A 17,387-nucleotide genomic window follows, 5' to 3' on the forward strand; every position below is an offset into this window, starting at 1 on the left:
TATATGTACCACAGTTCTTCATGCATTCATCTATTGAAGGGCATCTAGTTTGTTTCCACAATTCAGCTATTGTGAACTGAACTGCTGTAAACATTGATGTGGCTGCATTATTAAAGTATGGTGATTTTAAGTCCTTTGGGTAAATACCAAGGAGTGGGATAGTTCCATACAGCTTTCCAGATTGGTTGTACCAATTTGCAGTTCCACCAGCAATGTATGAGTGTGCCCTTTCCCCCACATCCTCACCAACACTTATTGTTGTCTGTATTCTTTATAACTGCCATTCTCACTGGCGTGAGAATAAATCTTAGAGTAGTTTTGATTTGCATTTCCCTAATTACTAAAGACATTAAACATTTTTTTCATATATTTGTTGATCAAATGTATGTCTTCTTCTGACAAGTGTCTATTCAGCTCCTTAGCCTATTTATTGATTGGGTTGTTTGTTTTTTTAGGTTAAGTTTGAATTCTTTATATATCCTTTATCTATCTGACGTGTGTGGCAAAAATTTGATCCCAAAATGTAGGCTCTCTCTTCACCTCATTGTTTGTTTCTTTTGCTGAAAAGAAGCTTTTTAGTTTGAATCCATCCCATTTATTAATTCTTTATTTTATTTCTTGTGCTTTAGGAGTCTTGTTAAGGAAATCAGGACCTAATCTGACATGATAAAGATTTGGGCCTATCAAAACTAAATATTAAGGAAATTAATAACCCAATATAAATTGAACAAAATATTTGAATAGGCCCATCACCAAGCAAATTATATGAATGGACAATAGGCACATGAAAAGATTCTCAACATCCTTAGTCATTAGGGAAATGCAAATTTAAAACACCATGAGATACCACTACACATTTATTATAATAGCCAAAACAAAACCCCATAATTCTAAGTTCTGACAAAGATGAGGCAACTGAAATTCTTATTCCTTGCTGGTGGGGATGCAAGATACTATATACACTTTGGAAAATAAGATAGCAGTTTGTCATAAAGCCAGCATGCATTTATTGTTACCAAGGAAAAACCTAAATAAACCACCTAGTAGCAGCACTTGCTCTCACCTGACTTAAAGTCACTCATTTTGGAGGTCATGTGGCAGCCACGCTACTGAACCACCTTGGAAGCACTGCCTCCAGCCCTCACCAAGTCACCCTATGCCACAGGTCTTCAGATCTTCCAACTGAAGTCCTCACCAGCAGGAAGCAGTTTCCCCTCTGTCCTGTTGAATTCCTAACTCACAGAAACCATGAGGTAATAAGTTGTATGAGCCAGTGTTCTCTAGTGAAACAGAACTAAAGAATGTAGATATAATTACATGAGGGAATTTATTGACTGACTTACACCATCAGTATCTGGATAGTCCCACCAATGGCTGTCTACAGGCTGGAGAGCTGGGGAAACCGGCAGCTGCTCAGTCCAAAAAGCTGGATACCTTAGAACAAAACGGACCCATGATGTATCCTCCTCAGTCCCATTCTGAGTCTCTGAAAGGCCCCTGGAGCCTTGGTGTGAGTCCATATTCAAAGGCTAAAGAATCTACGGTCTGATGTCCTTCGGCAATGGCAACAGCAAAAAATGCTGCTCATAAGAGTTGAGACTGTGTGTGACCGAGTTTCCTCCCCCCCCCCTTCTTTTTTCCCTTGGAGGCTCTTAGCTTATTGGACAGAGCCACCCACAGTCAGGGCAGGTCATGCCCCCTCAGTTCACCAATCCACATGCCCGTTGTCTCTGGAAACACCTTTACAGACACACCCAGAGGGCGCTCAATAAGTTTTCTAGGCATCTGTCAACCTAGTCACATAGACAACCACAATTAACCATCACAGAAATTATAATTTTTGTTTTTAAGCTACTAAGTTTAGGGGTGATTTGTTATGCAACAGTGGACTACACAAATACTCAAGTATTTCTGTATCCGGAAATGGCCAATTTGTCCATGTCTCTGTGATGGATGCCATAGCCCTCTGCAGTCCTGTTGCTCATTCGAGGGCTCATCCTGCACTGGCTTCTTTGTTTACACTGTGAACATTGAAAACTTAAAAGAGATGTTTGACCAGTGAAAAATCAGATGGAGATGGGGAAGGAAGGGGCTCTAATCATAAAACCCCTGCTAGGAATTCTGTGACTCTGTAGATTTTTATGAATGGAAAGCCTCAATGAACCCACAATATAAAAGAGAAACAGCGATCTGGACGTGAATGTGCAGGCCTTTAAGCCCAGCTACTCCTGTGGCTGAGGCAAGAGAATTGAAAGTTCAAGGCCAGCCTGGGCAACTTATCAGGATCCTGTCTCAAAATAAAGTAAAAAGGACTGGGCTGTAGCTTGGTGGTAGAGTCCCCTGGGTGCAACTCCTAGTACCAAAAACAGAGGGGAGCAGAGGAAGTGCTTGTTCTTGCAAAAACAAAAGACATGGGAAAGGTTTGAAGAAGGCAGAGTTCTTCTAAGCCCAGGCCAGCCGGGCTATGTTGCCTGTTCTTCTAGGCTGGAATGGTGGCCAGTTGGGACCAAGGGACCCAGTCTGAAGACAGCTGTGCCCACTTCCCAGATGACCGCCTCACATGCTCCAAAGCTCTGAGCTATCTCAAGCGGTGTGACGACTTTTTTTTTATGATGCCTTTCTGTCCTTTGTCCCTTCTTGGGGCTGCCAGGACTAAACATTTTTAAACCCTCTTTAAAGGACTTTAAAGTCCTTTTTCTTCCTTATCTCTCCCACTTCAACTCACACCTCTAAAAGTTTGGATCTGGATGATCCCAGGTAAGGCCTGTGGGGCTCTCAGATGCTGATGGTTGGGAAGAAGTTTTCCAGAGCTCTCAGAAAGTTACAGCTATTTCCTTGCCCGGGATAGGTCTGGAAGATCTTTCTGAGGTGAAGACATACCTTACCACCTGTGGCAGAAACCTGTTGGTGGAGACTCCCAGATCCTGCTGGTCTCTGGGAAGATTCCATAAGAAACCTGCCTCAATGGATGACTCATAACTCAGGAGCTGGATATCTGCAGTGGAAAAGTACAGGAGGTGAGTGAGTGGGATGGAAGCTGTGTGGTTACACCTGGGCCTCCTATGAAAGTCCTAGAGAGGGACAACTGGCAGCAGCGAGACTCAGCCCCAGGACTGAGTCAAGATTACAAAGACTTCAAAGTCAAGATTTCACATGCTACCTGACCCTAAGAGAAATATTTCATTTTTAACTGTTGTATGTCACAGAATTCAAAGTGTCTAGGGTCTCGTCTGGAGTATCCTGCCAGGCTCAGGAAATACACAGGCAGTCAAGGGTGTGGGTATTGAAATCAAATAGACCAGAGTTTGAGTTCCAGTTCACCATTTACTAGCTGGGTGACTTGGCAAGTTATTAATCTCTGACACTCTTTCCTTAAGGTAAGAAGCCCTGTCTCACAGGACTACTGCAAGTTTTAAGTGAGTAAATTTATTAAAGCATTTCAGAGGGTGTTTGGAACATAATAAATATTCAGCAAAGGGTAATGATGATTGGAAAGAGTCCTGGTTGGGCTGTATGATTTCAGAAATGACACCTCAGAGGCTGAAGATGGCCTGGTTATGCTAATTCAAAGAAAGGAAGTGAAAAGAGGTGGCAGAAATTTGGGGGAAAGAAAAATGTTTCTGGGATTTGGGGTTAATTGGGACAGCCATCAGGGCTTAAGAGACAAAGAACTTGGTACATAGAAGCAGGAGTACCAGAAAAGTGAGTTTCATAGGTTCACATTGAATGGTTTTTTTAAAAACATGCATTCCAATTTTGTGATGCATATATCATAGTATGCATTATGGCATATTTTGCTATAAAGAAATTCATAGCAATGAAAAGATTTCAAACTTAACTAGTTTATACCAACAGCTATTTCATCATAAAATTCCAGGGGAATGTGACCCCCAGGATATTTTCTTAATCTGTTCATTTGTAACTGCTGTGACCACATTCTGAATGTTCTATTTTTTGTGGTTTTCTTATTTGGTTGTTTTGGTGGTGCTTGGAATCTAACCCACAGCCTTGAGCGCCAGGCAGGCGCTCTACCACTGAACAACACTCTGAGCCCCTTCTATTGGTTTTTGAAAATCCTGGGAGAGTTTCCTTTTTTTTTTTTTCTTGTTTGTTACAGGTTCTTCATTTTTTAGATGTATTAGAATTGGATTTGAAGATGGGCAGGCATCTTATATAACTTTTGGCTAATCCAAGGTAGGTGAGTCTGGCTTTAGCTGCGTGGAGAAAGATAATGGTGATTTTGAATGTCACTGGAAAGGAGCTTTGGGGGGAAAGAAAGGACATGCATTATGCAGAAGCTGCTTAAGGGTTGGAGTACACAGGATAGCAACTCAGCAGGGGTGTGGAGGCTCCTGCTAGTTTCTTATTAGATTTGAACTCAGCCATGCTGTTATGAAACAGAGGCCCTTTAAAGAAACATTGGAAAGTACTTGGGTCACTTTAAGGGCAGAAATTCATGAAGTTCCGGTACCCTCAAGGAGCCCTCCCTCCCTTGACCATGGGAACCATAGGCTAAAGACAAAGGAGACCTCTGTCTTTCCCACCTTAGGAGCCCGAGGGAAGCAAGAACGCTTCAGCTTGGCTCCGGAAGATTCATGTTAAACACAGTGTGGAGCTGCTACCCTCTCAAGAACAGTGATTCAGAATGAGGTAAGAAAACTTGTGGAGGCAAGTCCCTTTCAACTCTTTAGGGTAGGGAAGTGGTCTGAGGTATCCATAGCAGGAATTATTTAATAGAAATTTTCAGTCTTGGAGATGGAGGGGACTTCCAGAACAATCTAGTCCAAATTTTTTGTTGCCATGGATCTCTTCTTTAAATAAAAGCTTCAGAGAGCCCAAAGTCAAACCCTTATGAAAGCAAGATTGCTCTTGTTGAAAAAGTGGGGGAGGAGGGGAAAAGAAATTTAATTTATAAAATTAGAGAATTTCAAAAGAGTATCATGGAAGAAAATATTTTTATTTATGTTTATATCATAGGCTAAAGCAACATTGATCAGAAAAAAATACAGATTTTTTAGTTCAAATCTAATAATACATTTAACTTAGAAGGGACTTTGGATCTGTAGGGGCATTTTCATTGGGAGACATGAGAACAGGGATATCTTTTAATGACATGTATATCTTTTAGTGACAAGCAAAGGAGACTTGGATGAAAACTTTTAAGGGTTACAAGACTGTACTGGGCTAACTTAAAACAATGTGTCCTACAGTACCACCAGGTGGCGTCCGCGTTCGGCATTTTGAGAACGTCTGGATTTCTTCCCGCGAGTCACAGGGCCTTGTGCCTTTTCAGGTTTAGAAAATCTGATTGGGCTTCACGCTCAAGAAAACACAGTTCCGTGGTTTAACCTCCTTCGCTCTCACTTTCATTCCAACTGTCGAAGTGCGCTTAACATCAGCATTATTAAGGAGTGTGAAGTTTTCAGAAAGGGGCAAGGGAAAAAAAAAACTTCTCCAAACATACTAAAGAAAAGGAAGAGTCTTTCAAGAAGTCTGGTGCAGGAGGAGGAAGGCTGGGCTTTTGAAACTTTAATTCAGGGTTCACCACTGGATGAGGAAGCACGGAGTCTCAAGTTTCCTCACTGGTAAAAATGGCTCTTTGAGCTCTACTATCGTGGCATGCTGATGCAGGGAAGTTAGACAAACCCCAGCTTCAATTCTCGATCCCAGTTATAACTTTAAAACAGCGATATCATTTGGCATGGTTACTGAGATTAAATAATTTTCATAAATGCTAGTACTGTACGTAAATGGTCTTCATTATTATTGCCTTTTTTTGGGGGGGGGGGAGAACCAGGGATTGAGGGGCACTCGACCAGAGCCACATCCCCAGCCATATTTTGTATTTTATTTAGAGACAGGGTCTCCCTGAGTGACTTAGGGCCTCGCTAAATTGCTGAAACTGGCTTTGAATTTAGATCCTACAGCCTCAGCTTCCCAAGCCGCTGGGATTACAGGCGTGCGCCACGACGCCCGGCTTTATTACTGCCTTTTTATGTCACCATCTCCCTCCAGACGGCCACTCCAGCAGTTGGGAAGTCTAAACAATACACATATACATTTAGAATTCATATATATTCATGCAGGAGGTTTTAGCACTCCAGATTGCAAAGTGCTACTTAATTGCAGACTGTGAAGGCTGGCTGCACTTTGGAACAGATACACAGGGTTTCACAAATCTTCTGCCCGGGCCTTTCTTCCACCCCCTGTCGCGTGCCCCAACCTTGCGCGCAGCAGCCCAAGCTGGCAGCTCAGGACGCGTGCTTCTCGCCTTTAATCACCAGCTACAGCGCTAGGGACACGGAGAAGCGCCCCGCCCCCGTGCGTCGGAGCGTAGTTGCGCAGAGGCGTTTCCCGGGGCGTGCCTCGGTTGCTAGGCGACCATGCCGCTCCCCCTCCCGCCCTGGCGCTCCGTCTCCCTCCTCCCGGTCCTGGCTAGTCGCGAGCGAAGGCGCGCGGAGCTGCAGTGTCTGGCAGAGAATCCCCGGGGAAGCGTCGCTCCCGGGAGGCAGCCTTCACAGCGCAGGTGGACGCGGCCCGCCGAGTCCGCCAACCGCCGCCCCTCCCCCCGCGGGGGGTCCCGAGCTCAAGATGGGAGGCACTGCTCGCGGGCCGGGCCGGAAGGATGCGGGTCCGCCCGGGGCCGGGCTCCCTCCCCAGCAGCGAAGGTAACGGCGCCGCGGGGTAACGGGCTAGGGGTGCCAGAGTGAGCGCTTGGCGCTGGTAGGCGAGGCCGGGGGTCGGGGAGGGTCTGGACTGGTGGTCTAGCGAGCCCCCAGCAGGAGGGACGAGGGAAGGGGTCTGATTCCCTCCCTGGACGGGCCCCTTCCCTTCTTTTCCATCAGCGTCCCCCCTCCCGTCCCCAGCCCACCGTGAGTGGGGGAGGGGGCTGGAGCGGAGTTAGAGGAAGAATTACGACCCCCGGGTTGTCTCTGAAATCCTAGATCGGTGATATGGCAAGGGACACCAGAAACCTGGGACTTTTCGTGGCTTTTCTTTTCTTTCTTTCTTTCTTTCTTTCTTTTCTTTTTTTTTTTTTTTTAAAGCGAACCTGGGTAGTCTGGGAGCTATACCTTTGAAAAGAGCCCTGTTGCTCAGAGCAGATAACCCAGGGCTGAACTCTTGGGGTTTTGCTATGAGGGGTGCGGTCTAGCTTGGTATTTGAAGGTAACGGACTGTGCAGCGTAAGGCTCTCGCCGGATCCTATTTTAAGATTCTCCACCTTGCATTGTATTTTACGCCTAAGTGGAGAGAAGCCACCCACCCCCACCCCCACCCTCAAACGCCCTCCGCCGCATTTGCATGGAGCCTTCTTGTGGTTAATTTGCTGTTAGTAGGAAATCTTCCAAGTGTTTAGCGTCTTTTTCTCAGTAATTGTGGATGCTTTTCCCTGTTTGTCTTATCTTGCTATGGCAAAAGATCGGTCCCATTCAGACTATTTGGTTTCTGTCCGTGAAGCATTTCTCTGTTAAAAATTAGAAATAATTCTATTAAGAATGAGCATTTTTTTTTAAGAATGAGCATTTTTTAAAAGAACATTTCAAAAACATTTGTACTTTTTTTTTTACCCTTTGTATTTTTTTAATATAGTAATCACATCTAGAACTAATTTTATAAAACAGTTTTTAAGGGTGACTAAAATATATCAGGATTTTTAAAGGCATTAAAAAAAATTTCCCCCTGCAACAGGGTCATTGTTGTATTATTCATGGTTATATCACATAAAATGATACAGTGAAATGCTGATGTATTTAATTGGAAAATCCATGTTCTTGGTGGCAGATGAAATACATTATTCCAGGGCCATCTTGTGGATTAAATAGATCCTCTCTGTCTTTTGTGTTCCCTTGCAGTAGGGAAGCCACAGTGCTAAAGAACAGAGAAATGATCCTAAATCATTGAGCATTTTGCCTCCCCCATCTACCAGGAAATGAAGTGGGAACAGAGACAAAATTCAGTACATCTTGTAATTTGAAGCACCCCTTTAACTGTCAGCTATAGTATTCACTGTATTTTTCTACTAGTTAGGTAGCTGTAAGCATGTAAGTAAACAAATAAAGAGAAGACAGCTCTAAAAAGCCTTTTATTTCTTGCAATTAGATCCAAAAGTGTGTAAATGAACTGTTCTTTCCATCAACATGTGGTAAACATGCTCAGAGGAGAAGACAGCCCAGCCAGAGATAAGAGATTAGAATCCATGTCTCAGGCTGAAAAAACAATCACCTCTGTCACACTTTCTTTCTGGTTTTTAGGATTCCTATACAAACTAGCCTTCATTTTCAAGTAGTAAGTTAATTTATAGTTCCTATTTTTTTTTTTTAGCAATACTCACAACAGGTAATCTGAGTTTTGACCATTTTAAAATGTAAATCTAGAAATGCTATTTTTTCTTTAAAAAAAAAAAGGAAAAGACAATTTGGGATCATTTGTCAAATGCCCCAGTTTTTTATGTTCAATGCCAAAATGCAGTGTAGACACTTATTTCTATTAACTGTTCTTTGTAGCAGGTATGAAGCAGTTAAGACACACACACAATGTTTTAGAAATGTGATTTATATTCTTCTTTACTAACAGATCTTATCTATAATCCTTTTAACTAGATTGGGGGATGGTGTCTATGATACCTTCATGATGATAGATGAAACCAAGTGCCCACCCTGTTCTAATGTACTCTGCAATCCTTCTGAGCCGCCTCCACCCAGAAGACTGCATGTAAGTAAAGGACGTAATTCTTTGTGTTCTAATTGTCTTGGAAAAGATAAAGTGCTAAATAATACTCAAGGTGTGGTTATGTATCACTGGCAACACAGACTCTTTTGTTGTTGTTTCTTTTGATTTCTTCTGGCTTTGGAAAAACAATTTCTGTGGTCCAGGTTTAGATTTTCAAATTCATTTTGATTTGGAGCCCACCTCTTTGAGTTCCTACTCAGATAAATATATGACACTGGGAAAAAGATTTTATTTAGGTGATATTTATTTTAGTAGAGGATAATATAGAGTATCACAAAGGCTCCTTTTAACAAAAACAAGCAAAAGAAATTATCTCAGAATGTGTGGATCTGCAGAATTCTTCCTGCAAGATAGAAATGCAGTCCTAGCTTATTAGTATGCTAAAAAGAACCATTTTATAACTCATAAATTAAACTTGAACAATACAACTTGTTTTTTGATGAATTTAATCATTTTAGGAACTGCAGACATTAGCTTTTGATGCTGTTTTACGGAAGATAATGATAAAATTTATTCATTTTTCCTCAGCATACACAGACCAGTAGGCAGAGCAGGGTTTGAACAAGTTTCAAGACAAGGAGAAACTATCCTGTGACTTAAATTGCACATGCCACCTAATGAACATATTGAATACTTGAATTTAATTTGTAACATTTCTCCTTCATGTTTCTGTGTTTAAGACCTGAAAAAAAATGTTGTGCTATGTCCCCCGCCCCCATCAGAGATTGAACCAAGGGCTTCATACATGGTAAGCAGGCAGTGTACCACTGAGATATATTCAGAGCAATTTTTGTTTTGAGTCAGGGTCTCACAAAATTGCTCAGGGTAGCCTTGAGCCTTTGATCCTCCTGCCTCAGCTTCCTGAGTTGCTGGGATTACAGGTGTGCCTCACTATACCTAGTCTAAAATTGTTACTATGTAGCAAAAATTACTTGCATTATTCCTATTCCATTCCAGGTTTTTGCTATTAAAATCAACACTTTCCACCCCTTTCAAGGCTAATAATATTACAAATCATGGGCTAAAATTATTTGGAAGGGTGGTCATCCCATTTCTGGAGTAAAGTAGGGTTTCTTTCCATTCTCTGCAGGGTTCATTTCCATTCTCTGCATTTTCTTTCTTTTTAAAAACTTCCAAGAACCAGAAGAACTATGTCTACTTGTGTTGACCATTAGATTTCGTGATGCCAGTTCTAGATCACTGTTGGATGCTGATTACAGTTGAGTTGGTGTGTAAACATCTGATTTCAGTTTAACATCAATTCAGGGTTGATCCATGCTGATAACCTTCCAGTAGGTCACTTAAATTATATGTTTCAAAATCAAAATGAATTTTTTATTGCCTGGTGTTCAGAGTAACAGTTTTGGGAAGCATAGATTTTTAGATTCTAATGCAATGGTATCTTTACAAATTTTACTAAAAAAAAAAAAAAAAAAAAAAAAAAAAGTTTGACCTGTTGGTGACACTTATAGTTCATTATACTATGACTTTATCCTGCGCTCCTATTGCTCTTTACACAAAGACTTTTAGCTTTGTCATTTATTCTAGATGCTCTTACATATTCATTATAAACTAAATCATTGACCTAAAGGTTGTTACTGGGTTAAATTCTGTGTTGCAGGGATATAGATAGGGTCAGGAGGTAGGTAAAGGATAGGTTTTTTAATATCTGGATGAGAAGACTATTCCTCTGAATTATCAACAAGATTTTTAAGACTCAAATAATGCAGTAGAAGATTGTATCTGAAACATTGAAATTTACACTGTATATGAGGCATTGTTAAGAAATAAAGTATGGCCAGGCTTAGTGGCACACATCTATAATCCCAGCGATTTAGGAGGCTGAGGCAGGAAAAATCACAAGTTTGAGGCAAACCCAGGTAATTTAGCAAGACCCTGTCTCAAAATAACATAAAACAGACACTGGAGGTGTGGGTGAGTGGTAAAGTAACTGTGGGTTCATTTCCCAATGTGGGAGGATAGAAAAGGAGGGAGGCAAGAAAGAGAGAGAGAGTGAGTGAGAGAGAGAGAGAAAGAAAGAAAATATGGTAAATCTGGATCTCTGGAAATAATTACATGGTATCAAAATATTTTCTTATTATGATTATAATCTTAGACCGGAATTTTTTATAATTATTACATGTTAACATGTGAACACTATAGATTCTCTGAGAACAGTGGAAGGAAGGTTTTATTTATAGCACAGAAGACTTGATATATAATTAATTCAGGCCAGTATTTGAATTATTTACAGGAAAGGAGAGAAAGATAAGGAAAGAACCACTCCCCCTGTGTGGAAAAATTCCTTCCTGGAATTCTGCAGGTTTGCTGGAAATGCAAACCTCTATACTCCTTAGCGGACTACACCCTGGGTAGTATGTTCTGTTCTGGAAGCCACACCTTAAGAGAGACATAAAGTACAGCCCATAAAAATAACGTGAACAGAGTATTAAGGAAACCCAACACATGGCGGGCAAGGTGAGAATAGTTGATGGAGATGATGAACTTGCAGAAGAATGGTGGGGTCAGGGATACAGCAGCCATTTTTAGGTATTCCAAGGGTTCTTACATGAAATTTGGATACTTCTGTATTCTTCCTGAGGGCAAAGTAAGGCTTATTTGCAGAAAGAGATTGAGTCTCCCTTTAAGGTAAAACCATGAGTCAGGAAATCCCAATGACATCCTTCATCTTATGGTAATAGTTCTATGGTAGTTAAATTTCTATTAGATTTCTATTCTTATTAACGTACTGTGCCTGAGACACCCTCTCTTATCACAAACAAATGAAGACCTTCAGAGCCAGCTCAAGGCAAGGGCAGTCTTATATGTAGACAGAATAGGTGAAATTTCCAGGGATGGACCCTGGACCACAAATACCTTTCCTACCAGCTTGTCATTGATGACTGCAGTTCTTAGGCATTCTTTTGGGTTAAGGCATTGTTTTCCATTAAAGTTCAACTACCACTGGAGAGGTAGCACATTAAATTGTATAGCAAGTTGAAAGCAGGCTTTGTGCCAGGGAGAAAGTGGGTGAGATGTTTCGTGAGGAGGCCTGTTGAGTGGGCCCACATTGGGCAGAAGCTGTATTTAGATGCTTAGTGGAGGGAGACTGAGATTGAGGAAGCCACCAAAGAGAAATCATTAGGGAATAGGGGAGAGTGTAGGAATTTAAATCTTATTATATTGAAAATTTTGCCTAATCATAACTAGAATTTGAACATGCTTTTCAGTTTGTGAGGTCTTTCACATATATTATTGATTATAGTTTGATCCACACAACATCCTGCAATTAGATATTATTATTCATGTTATATAGATATAAAAAAAAAAAAGATGAAGAACAGTTCAAGTAACCTGTCCAGAGACCTACAGCTTTTAAGTACTATAGCCAGTACCCAAACCTGGGCCTTCTAACTTCATTCTTTAGAATATGTTCCAAAAGCTATAGCAGTAAATATTTAGGTACATTAAAATTAGGTAGTAAAAATTTTAAGGAAAACAGGCAAAGATGGTGTGCAGATGTTCATTTTCTGTTATGTAAATCTAACTTGAACCAAATGTTTATAATTCTTTCCTCATTCAGCCAAATTTATTCCCTAATACATAGTAGTTCTGTAAGGAAAAAAAAAAACATCTGTTTTTTAGCATAGGTGCTAAGTTGTAAACTCTGAGTGTTCCAGTGAATACTGGATGGGTGGCTGTGAACCTCTTCTGTTTTTTCATCCCTACAAACAGGAATAGTTGTTTGACATAATTACTGATAAAAAGGATGTTGCTTTGCATTTGTCTTAGCAGGTTATTGGGACTCTGTCTACAGGCCTATTTGTTTTCTTTTCTATTTTAGTATCAGAAAAACCTCAGCGTGCCTATGTCTGGCCTCTTTAAAGCTAAATGCCAAATTGTGGCCATAATCAAACTGGTTGCTTCAGTTTTGTTTTAAGATTTTATGATAGTTCATGTAACTCTTAAGTACTCTATAAATATTGAGATTGATTAAATTATTTTTAAAGGACCAGGAAGGGACTAAGTCCTGCTTTTATAACTAGATCAGGGGCTATTTGACGTATGCCAACACTGAAAATTTTTATCCTTTTTTGTTATTTGGGTTTTCATTTTTGTATCATTTCTTTTTTTAGTTTTGGTAATATATAACTTTTGGTGACCTTAGGTTAAGTTAAAATTCAAATTTTTTAAATGTTTGATTACTTTTTAACTTATATTTGTGGAGATTTTTAACAAGTTTAGAGCTTCTCTGGAATTTTTGTCTTTGATACTGGAGGTCCCCTGAAATAGTCAGATTAGGGTCCATTCGAAAAAACAGACGTTCTTTTAAGTATCACACACTTTTTTTTTTTAAACAATAGATTTTTTTTCTTTATTCCTAGCTCATTAATGTATCTGAACAATTTTGTTTTTTCCCTTAAATATTTATATTTAAGATATACATCATGATTTTTGTTGTTGTTGTTGTTTATTGGATGTTGAGGATTAAACCCATGGGTGCTTAACCACTAAGCCATATCCCCAACCCTTTCTCTTTTATTTTTTAGTTTGAGACAGAGTCCTAATAAGTTGTTTGGGCTTTGCTAAGTTCCTGAGGCTGACCTTGAACTTGAGATTTTCCTGCCTCAGCCTCTGGAGTCTCTGGGATTACAGGCATGAGCTTCCACATCCAACTAGGATAAGAAATGGTTATGCACTCAAGCCAGTTAGCATATTCATCAGCTCACAGTTACCCTTTTTATCTAACTATTAATTATTTTTAGGTGTTTGGCTATTTTTGCTTTTGCTTTTGTTTTCCTTAGTCATATTTCAAAGAATCTTGTTTCAATTCACAGAATCCTATTTTAATTCAGAGAAATAAGTAGAATTTTTTTCTCTGGAATATTGTTCCTTCCAAGAAAAGTGTAAGCAAATTGAGGTAAAAGAGTAGTACTCCTTTATCTCAGAGGCACTTGGAAAAAGCTCTTCAGGGGCCTCGGATTCTTGGTTATTTATCAGCTACATTGAAAGTTGGCCCAGATGGTTTCAAGAGTTAGAATTTCCATGACTTCATGTGCTGTTAGAAGGCTGCAGTAATGTATTTGAGGACCTGGGGGTTGATGAGGAGGCTAGGTCAGAACCATAAAGATACTTGAAATAATTAGTACATAATGTTAAACAGTATATATATATATAATCAAGGGCGAATCATGTGGTATAGGCTGCAGTTAAATCATGAAGTTAATTATTATGGGCTTGAAGTAGTTCTAAGTGAAAGAGTACAGTTAAATTGAGTCTGAAGGAGTAGAGGATGAGAGTGAATGTGGGGAGGGGTGAAAAGATTCTCAGGATAAGACAGACCTATGAGAAAGAACCTAGCATGCCAAGGGATGGGAAGACAATCATCCTATCTTGAGCAAAGCAAGGCATATATAAGGATTAGGGTGGACTTAATCTTCAGGGAGTCAGGATTAATTAGGAGACCCTTGCTTTGCTCATTGTATCCTTTCTGTGTCATTTTAACCTTAAAACTAACACAATTGGACATATTTTGATGTTCTTAGGTCAGAGGGAAGATCCCTTCCTCTTACTAGTGTCTGTAACATTGTATTCATTTTCTCCTTTACAGATCACTACTGAGCATTTAACAAGAGAGCATTCTCAGCACTTTATGAATGGAGGTGAGATAAAAGTAGAACAGCTGTTTCAAGAATTTGGTAGCAGCAAATCTGGTACTCTTCAGTCAGATGGCATCACCGACTCTGAAAAATGCTCTCCAATTGTTTCTCAAGGGAAAAGTTCAGATAGCTTAAATATAATTAAATCCAGCAGTTCATCCAAAGCACCCAAAGTGGTACCTCTGACCCCTGAGCAAGCGCTGAAGCAGTACAAACATCACCTCACTGCTTATGAGAAGCTGGAAATCATCAATTACCCAGAAATTTATTTTGTTGGTCCAAATGCCAAGAAAAGACATGGAGTTGTTGGTGGTCCCAATAATGGGGGATATGATGATGCTGATGGGGCCTATATTCATGTCCCTCGAGACCATCTAGCTTATCGGTATGAGGTGCTGAAAATTATTGGCAAGGGGAGTTTTGGGCAAGTAGCTCGGGTCTATGATCACAAACTTCGACAGTATGTGGCCCTGAAAATGGTGCGCAATGAAAAGCGCTTTCATCGTCAAGCAGCTGAGGAGATCCGGATTTTAGAGCATCTTAAAAAACAGGATAAAACTGGTAGCATGAATGTTATCCACATGTTGGAAAGTTTCACGTTCCGGAACCATGTTTGCATGGCCTTTGAATTGCTGAGCATAGACCTTTATGAGCTAATTAAAAAAAATAAGTTTCAAGGCTTTAGTGTCCAGTTGGTACGCAAATTTGCCCAATCTATCTTGCAATCCTTGGATGCTCTTCACAAAAATAAGATCATTCACTGTGACCTGAAACCAGAAAACATTCTTCTGAAACACCACGGGCGCAGTGCAACTAAAGTCATTGACTTTGGGTCCAGTTGTTTTGAGTACCAGAAACTTTACACATATATCCAGTCTCGTTTCTACAGAGCTCCAGAGATCATCTTAGGGTGCCGCTACAGCACGCCTATTGACATATGGAGTTTTGGCTGCATCCTTGCAGAACTTTTAACAGGACAGCCTCTGTTCCCTGGAGAGGATGAAGGAGATCAGTTGGCTTGCATGATGGAGCTTCTAGGAATGCCACCACCAAAACTTTTAGAGCAATCCAAACGTGCCAAGTACTTTATTAACTCTAAGGGCCTACCTCGCTACTGCTCTGTGACTACTCAGGCAGATGGGAGGGTTGTACTTGTGGGGGGTCGCTCACGTAGGGGTAAAAAGCGGGGTCCCCCAGGCAGCAGAGACTGGGGGACAGCACTGAAAGGGTGTGATGACTACTTGTTTATAGAATTCCTGAAAAGATGTCTTCATTGGGACCCCTCTGCCCGCCTGACCCCAGCTCAAGCATTAAGACACCCCTGGATTAGCAAGTCTGTGCCCAGACCTCTCACCATTGAAAAGGTGTCAGGGAAACGAGTAGTTAATCCTACAAATGCTTTCCAGGGACTGGGTTCCAAGCTGCCTCCAGTTGTTGGAATTGCCAGTAAGCTTAAAGCTAACTTAATGTCAGAAACCAGTGGTGGTATACCTCTGTGCAGCGTGTTGCCAAAACTGATTAGCTAACGGACAGTTCAGAGATGCATATGTATGTATTTTAATACTTTGCAAACCTGCAAATGGAAAACAGTGTAAGCCTGTTGGTGGATATGTTTTTGTTAGACTAGACTTCTTTTTTTTTTAACAAGACAAAACATTTTTATATGACTATAAAAGAACTCTTCAAGGGCTAATTACCTAACCAGCTTGTATTGGCCATCTGGAATATACATTAAATGACTTTTTATAGGTCAATGCATCTTTCTTATTATCATCAGATGTACTTCAACCTTGTATATTTTATTGGGTTTGAATCTCTTTCTTCCAAGATGGATGGGATACCAAAAATATATGCTCACTACTCCTATCTCCCTCAGCATCTATTTTGGAGGGATAATTGGGAAGTTGTGGTAGTTGTAGAGGAGATGCAAAGCTAGATCTCTTGCTCCAGCAGGCCATTCTGTGGGCTTATTCTAAGTGAAGGGGCTCACAGCAGAATATGAGGTGAGGGAGCACCTCAAAGCTATTGGTCACCTGTACAATTGATGTCACTGTTTTTCACTTCCCATTATGCACAGTATTTTTTATTTATGTTATTATTGCTATTATTTTGCCTCAGCTTTGTTCCTGGACACTTACAGACGTCTTACCACCTTACCAAAAAACCTTGTAGGTTACTGCTGGGGTTTGAATAAGTCTTCCCCAAAGGCCTGTGTATTGAAGGCTTGCTTGGTCCCGGCCCTCAGTTCTCTTGGGATGTATAGAACCTTTAAGAAGTGGGTCCTAGTGGAAGGTTTTCAAGTCCATTGGGCACTTGACCTTGAAGGGAATTGTGGGACCCTTGTTTCTTTCTCTTTCTCTTTGATTCTCAGGCATTAGGTGAACGGCTTTGCTCTGCCACCACAATGTTATTCCCACCACAATGGCCACTGCAGACCCAAAGCAATGAGGCCAATTGGTCATGGAGTGGAACCTTCAAACTGTGAGCCAAAATAAACCTTTTCTCTTTATAAAAAATTGATTTATCTCAGGTATTTGTTATAGTAATAGAAAGCTGACTCACACAGGGCCCCATTTTAACACCAAGTCATAAACATTATTTCTCCCCCATCTCCAAGGAAGATAAAGCAACTTCTTTGCCCTCAGCTACCTCCAAATGTTAAAGGTAGAATCAGCATGAAAACTGCAATTTCCTAACTCCTTGGTCATCTGTGGTCTAGCTGCTTGCTGGATTTTTGTGGATTCCTGTCCTTGTGAAACAGACCTCTGTTAGGTAAACTCGCTACGGTTTAAATGTTTTCCTTCTCTCTTTCCAGCCACGTACCACCTTTATATGCCACATTTTTCCACTTTCATTTTGAGCTGGGCACCTTCCTAGATTCTGAGCAGACTTCAGTTATATGATGAAAATTGTTTAAAAAATCCAGAAACTTTGATAAGGCAGTTTCCCCTTTGTTTCTCCTAATTGCATATTCTTCAACAGGCTTTCTTTTTCTCT

At 40.6% G+C, this 17,387-nt stretch overlaps 1 protein-coding gene across 5 annotated transcripts; it reads left to right on the forward strand.

Moving 5' to 3' along the window:
- The first annotated feature begins 2,302 nt into the window (after positions 1 to 2,302).
- Positions 2,303 to 16,906, forward strand: Dyrk3 (dual specificity tyrosine phosphorylation regulated kinase 3). 5 transcript variants are annotated; one of them, XM_078022717.1, is made up of 8 exons: positions 2,303 to 2,757; positions 2,849 to 3,017; positions 3,378 to 3,416; positions 4,118 to 4,194; positions 4,550 to 4,650; positions 6,285 to 6,668; positions 8,601 to 8,712; positions 14,342 to 16,906. In XM_078022717.1, the coding sequence occupies exons 5-8, from the start codon at positions 4,646 to 4,648 to the stop codon at positions 15,914 to 15,916; spliced, it is 2,076 nt and encodes a 691-aa protein (XP_077878843.1). In that variant the 5' UTR covers positions 2,303 to 2,757; positions 2,849 to 3,017; positions 3,378 to 3,416; positions 4,118 to 4,194; positions 4,550 to 4,645; the 3' UTR covers positions 15,917 to 16,906. The 5 variants fall into 5 exon arrangements, with proteins under 5 accessions (XP_077878843.1, XP_077878847.1, XP_077878846.1 ...); XM_078022721.1 differs by lacking the exon at positions 6,285 to 6,668; XM_078022720.1 differs by lacking the exon at positions 4,118 to 4,194.
- Positions 16,907 to 17,387: the final 481 nt, after the last annotated feature.

The sequence above is a fragment of the Ictidomys tridecemlineatus genome, chromosome 10 (assembly GCF_052094955.1).
Source record: "Ictidomys tridecemlineatus isolate mIctTri1 chromosome 10, mIctTri1.hap1, whole genome shotgun sequence".
In the NCBI taxonomy this organism is placed as follows: Eukaryota; Metazoa; Chordata; class Mammalia; order Rodentia; family Sciuridae; genus Ictidomys; species Ictidomys tridecemlineatus.

Excerpts from the sequence above, each read along its gene's own strand:
- Dyrk3 (XM_078022718.1), top strand. Across the intron at positions 6,669-8,600 it reads CTCCCTCCCCAGCAGCGAAG|ATTGGGGGATGGTGTCTATG; the intron begins GTAACGGCGCCG and ends CCTTTTAACTAG. Across the intron at positions 8,713-14,341 it reads CTCCACCCAGAAGACTGCAT|ATCACTACTGAGCATTTAAC; the intron begins GTAAGTAAAGGA and ends TCTCCTTTACAG.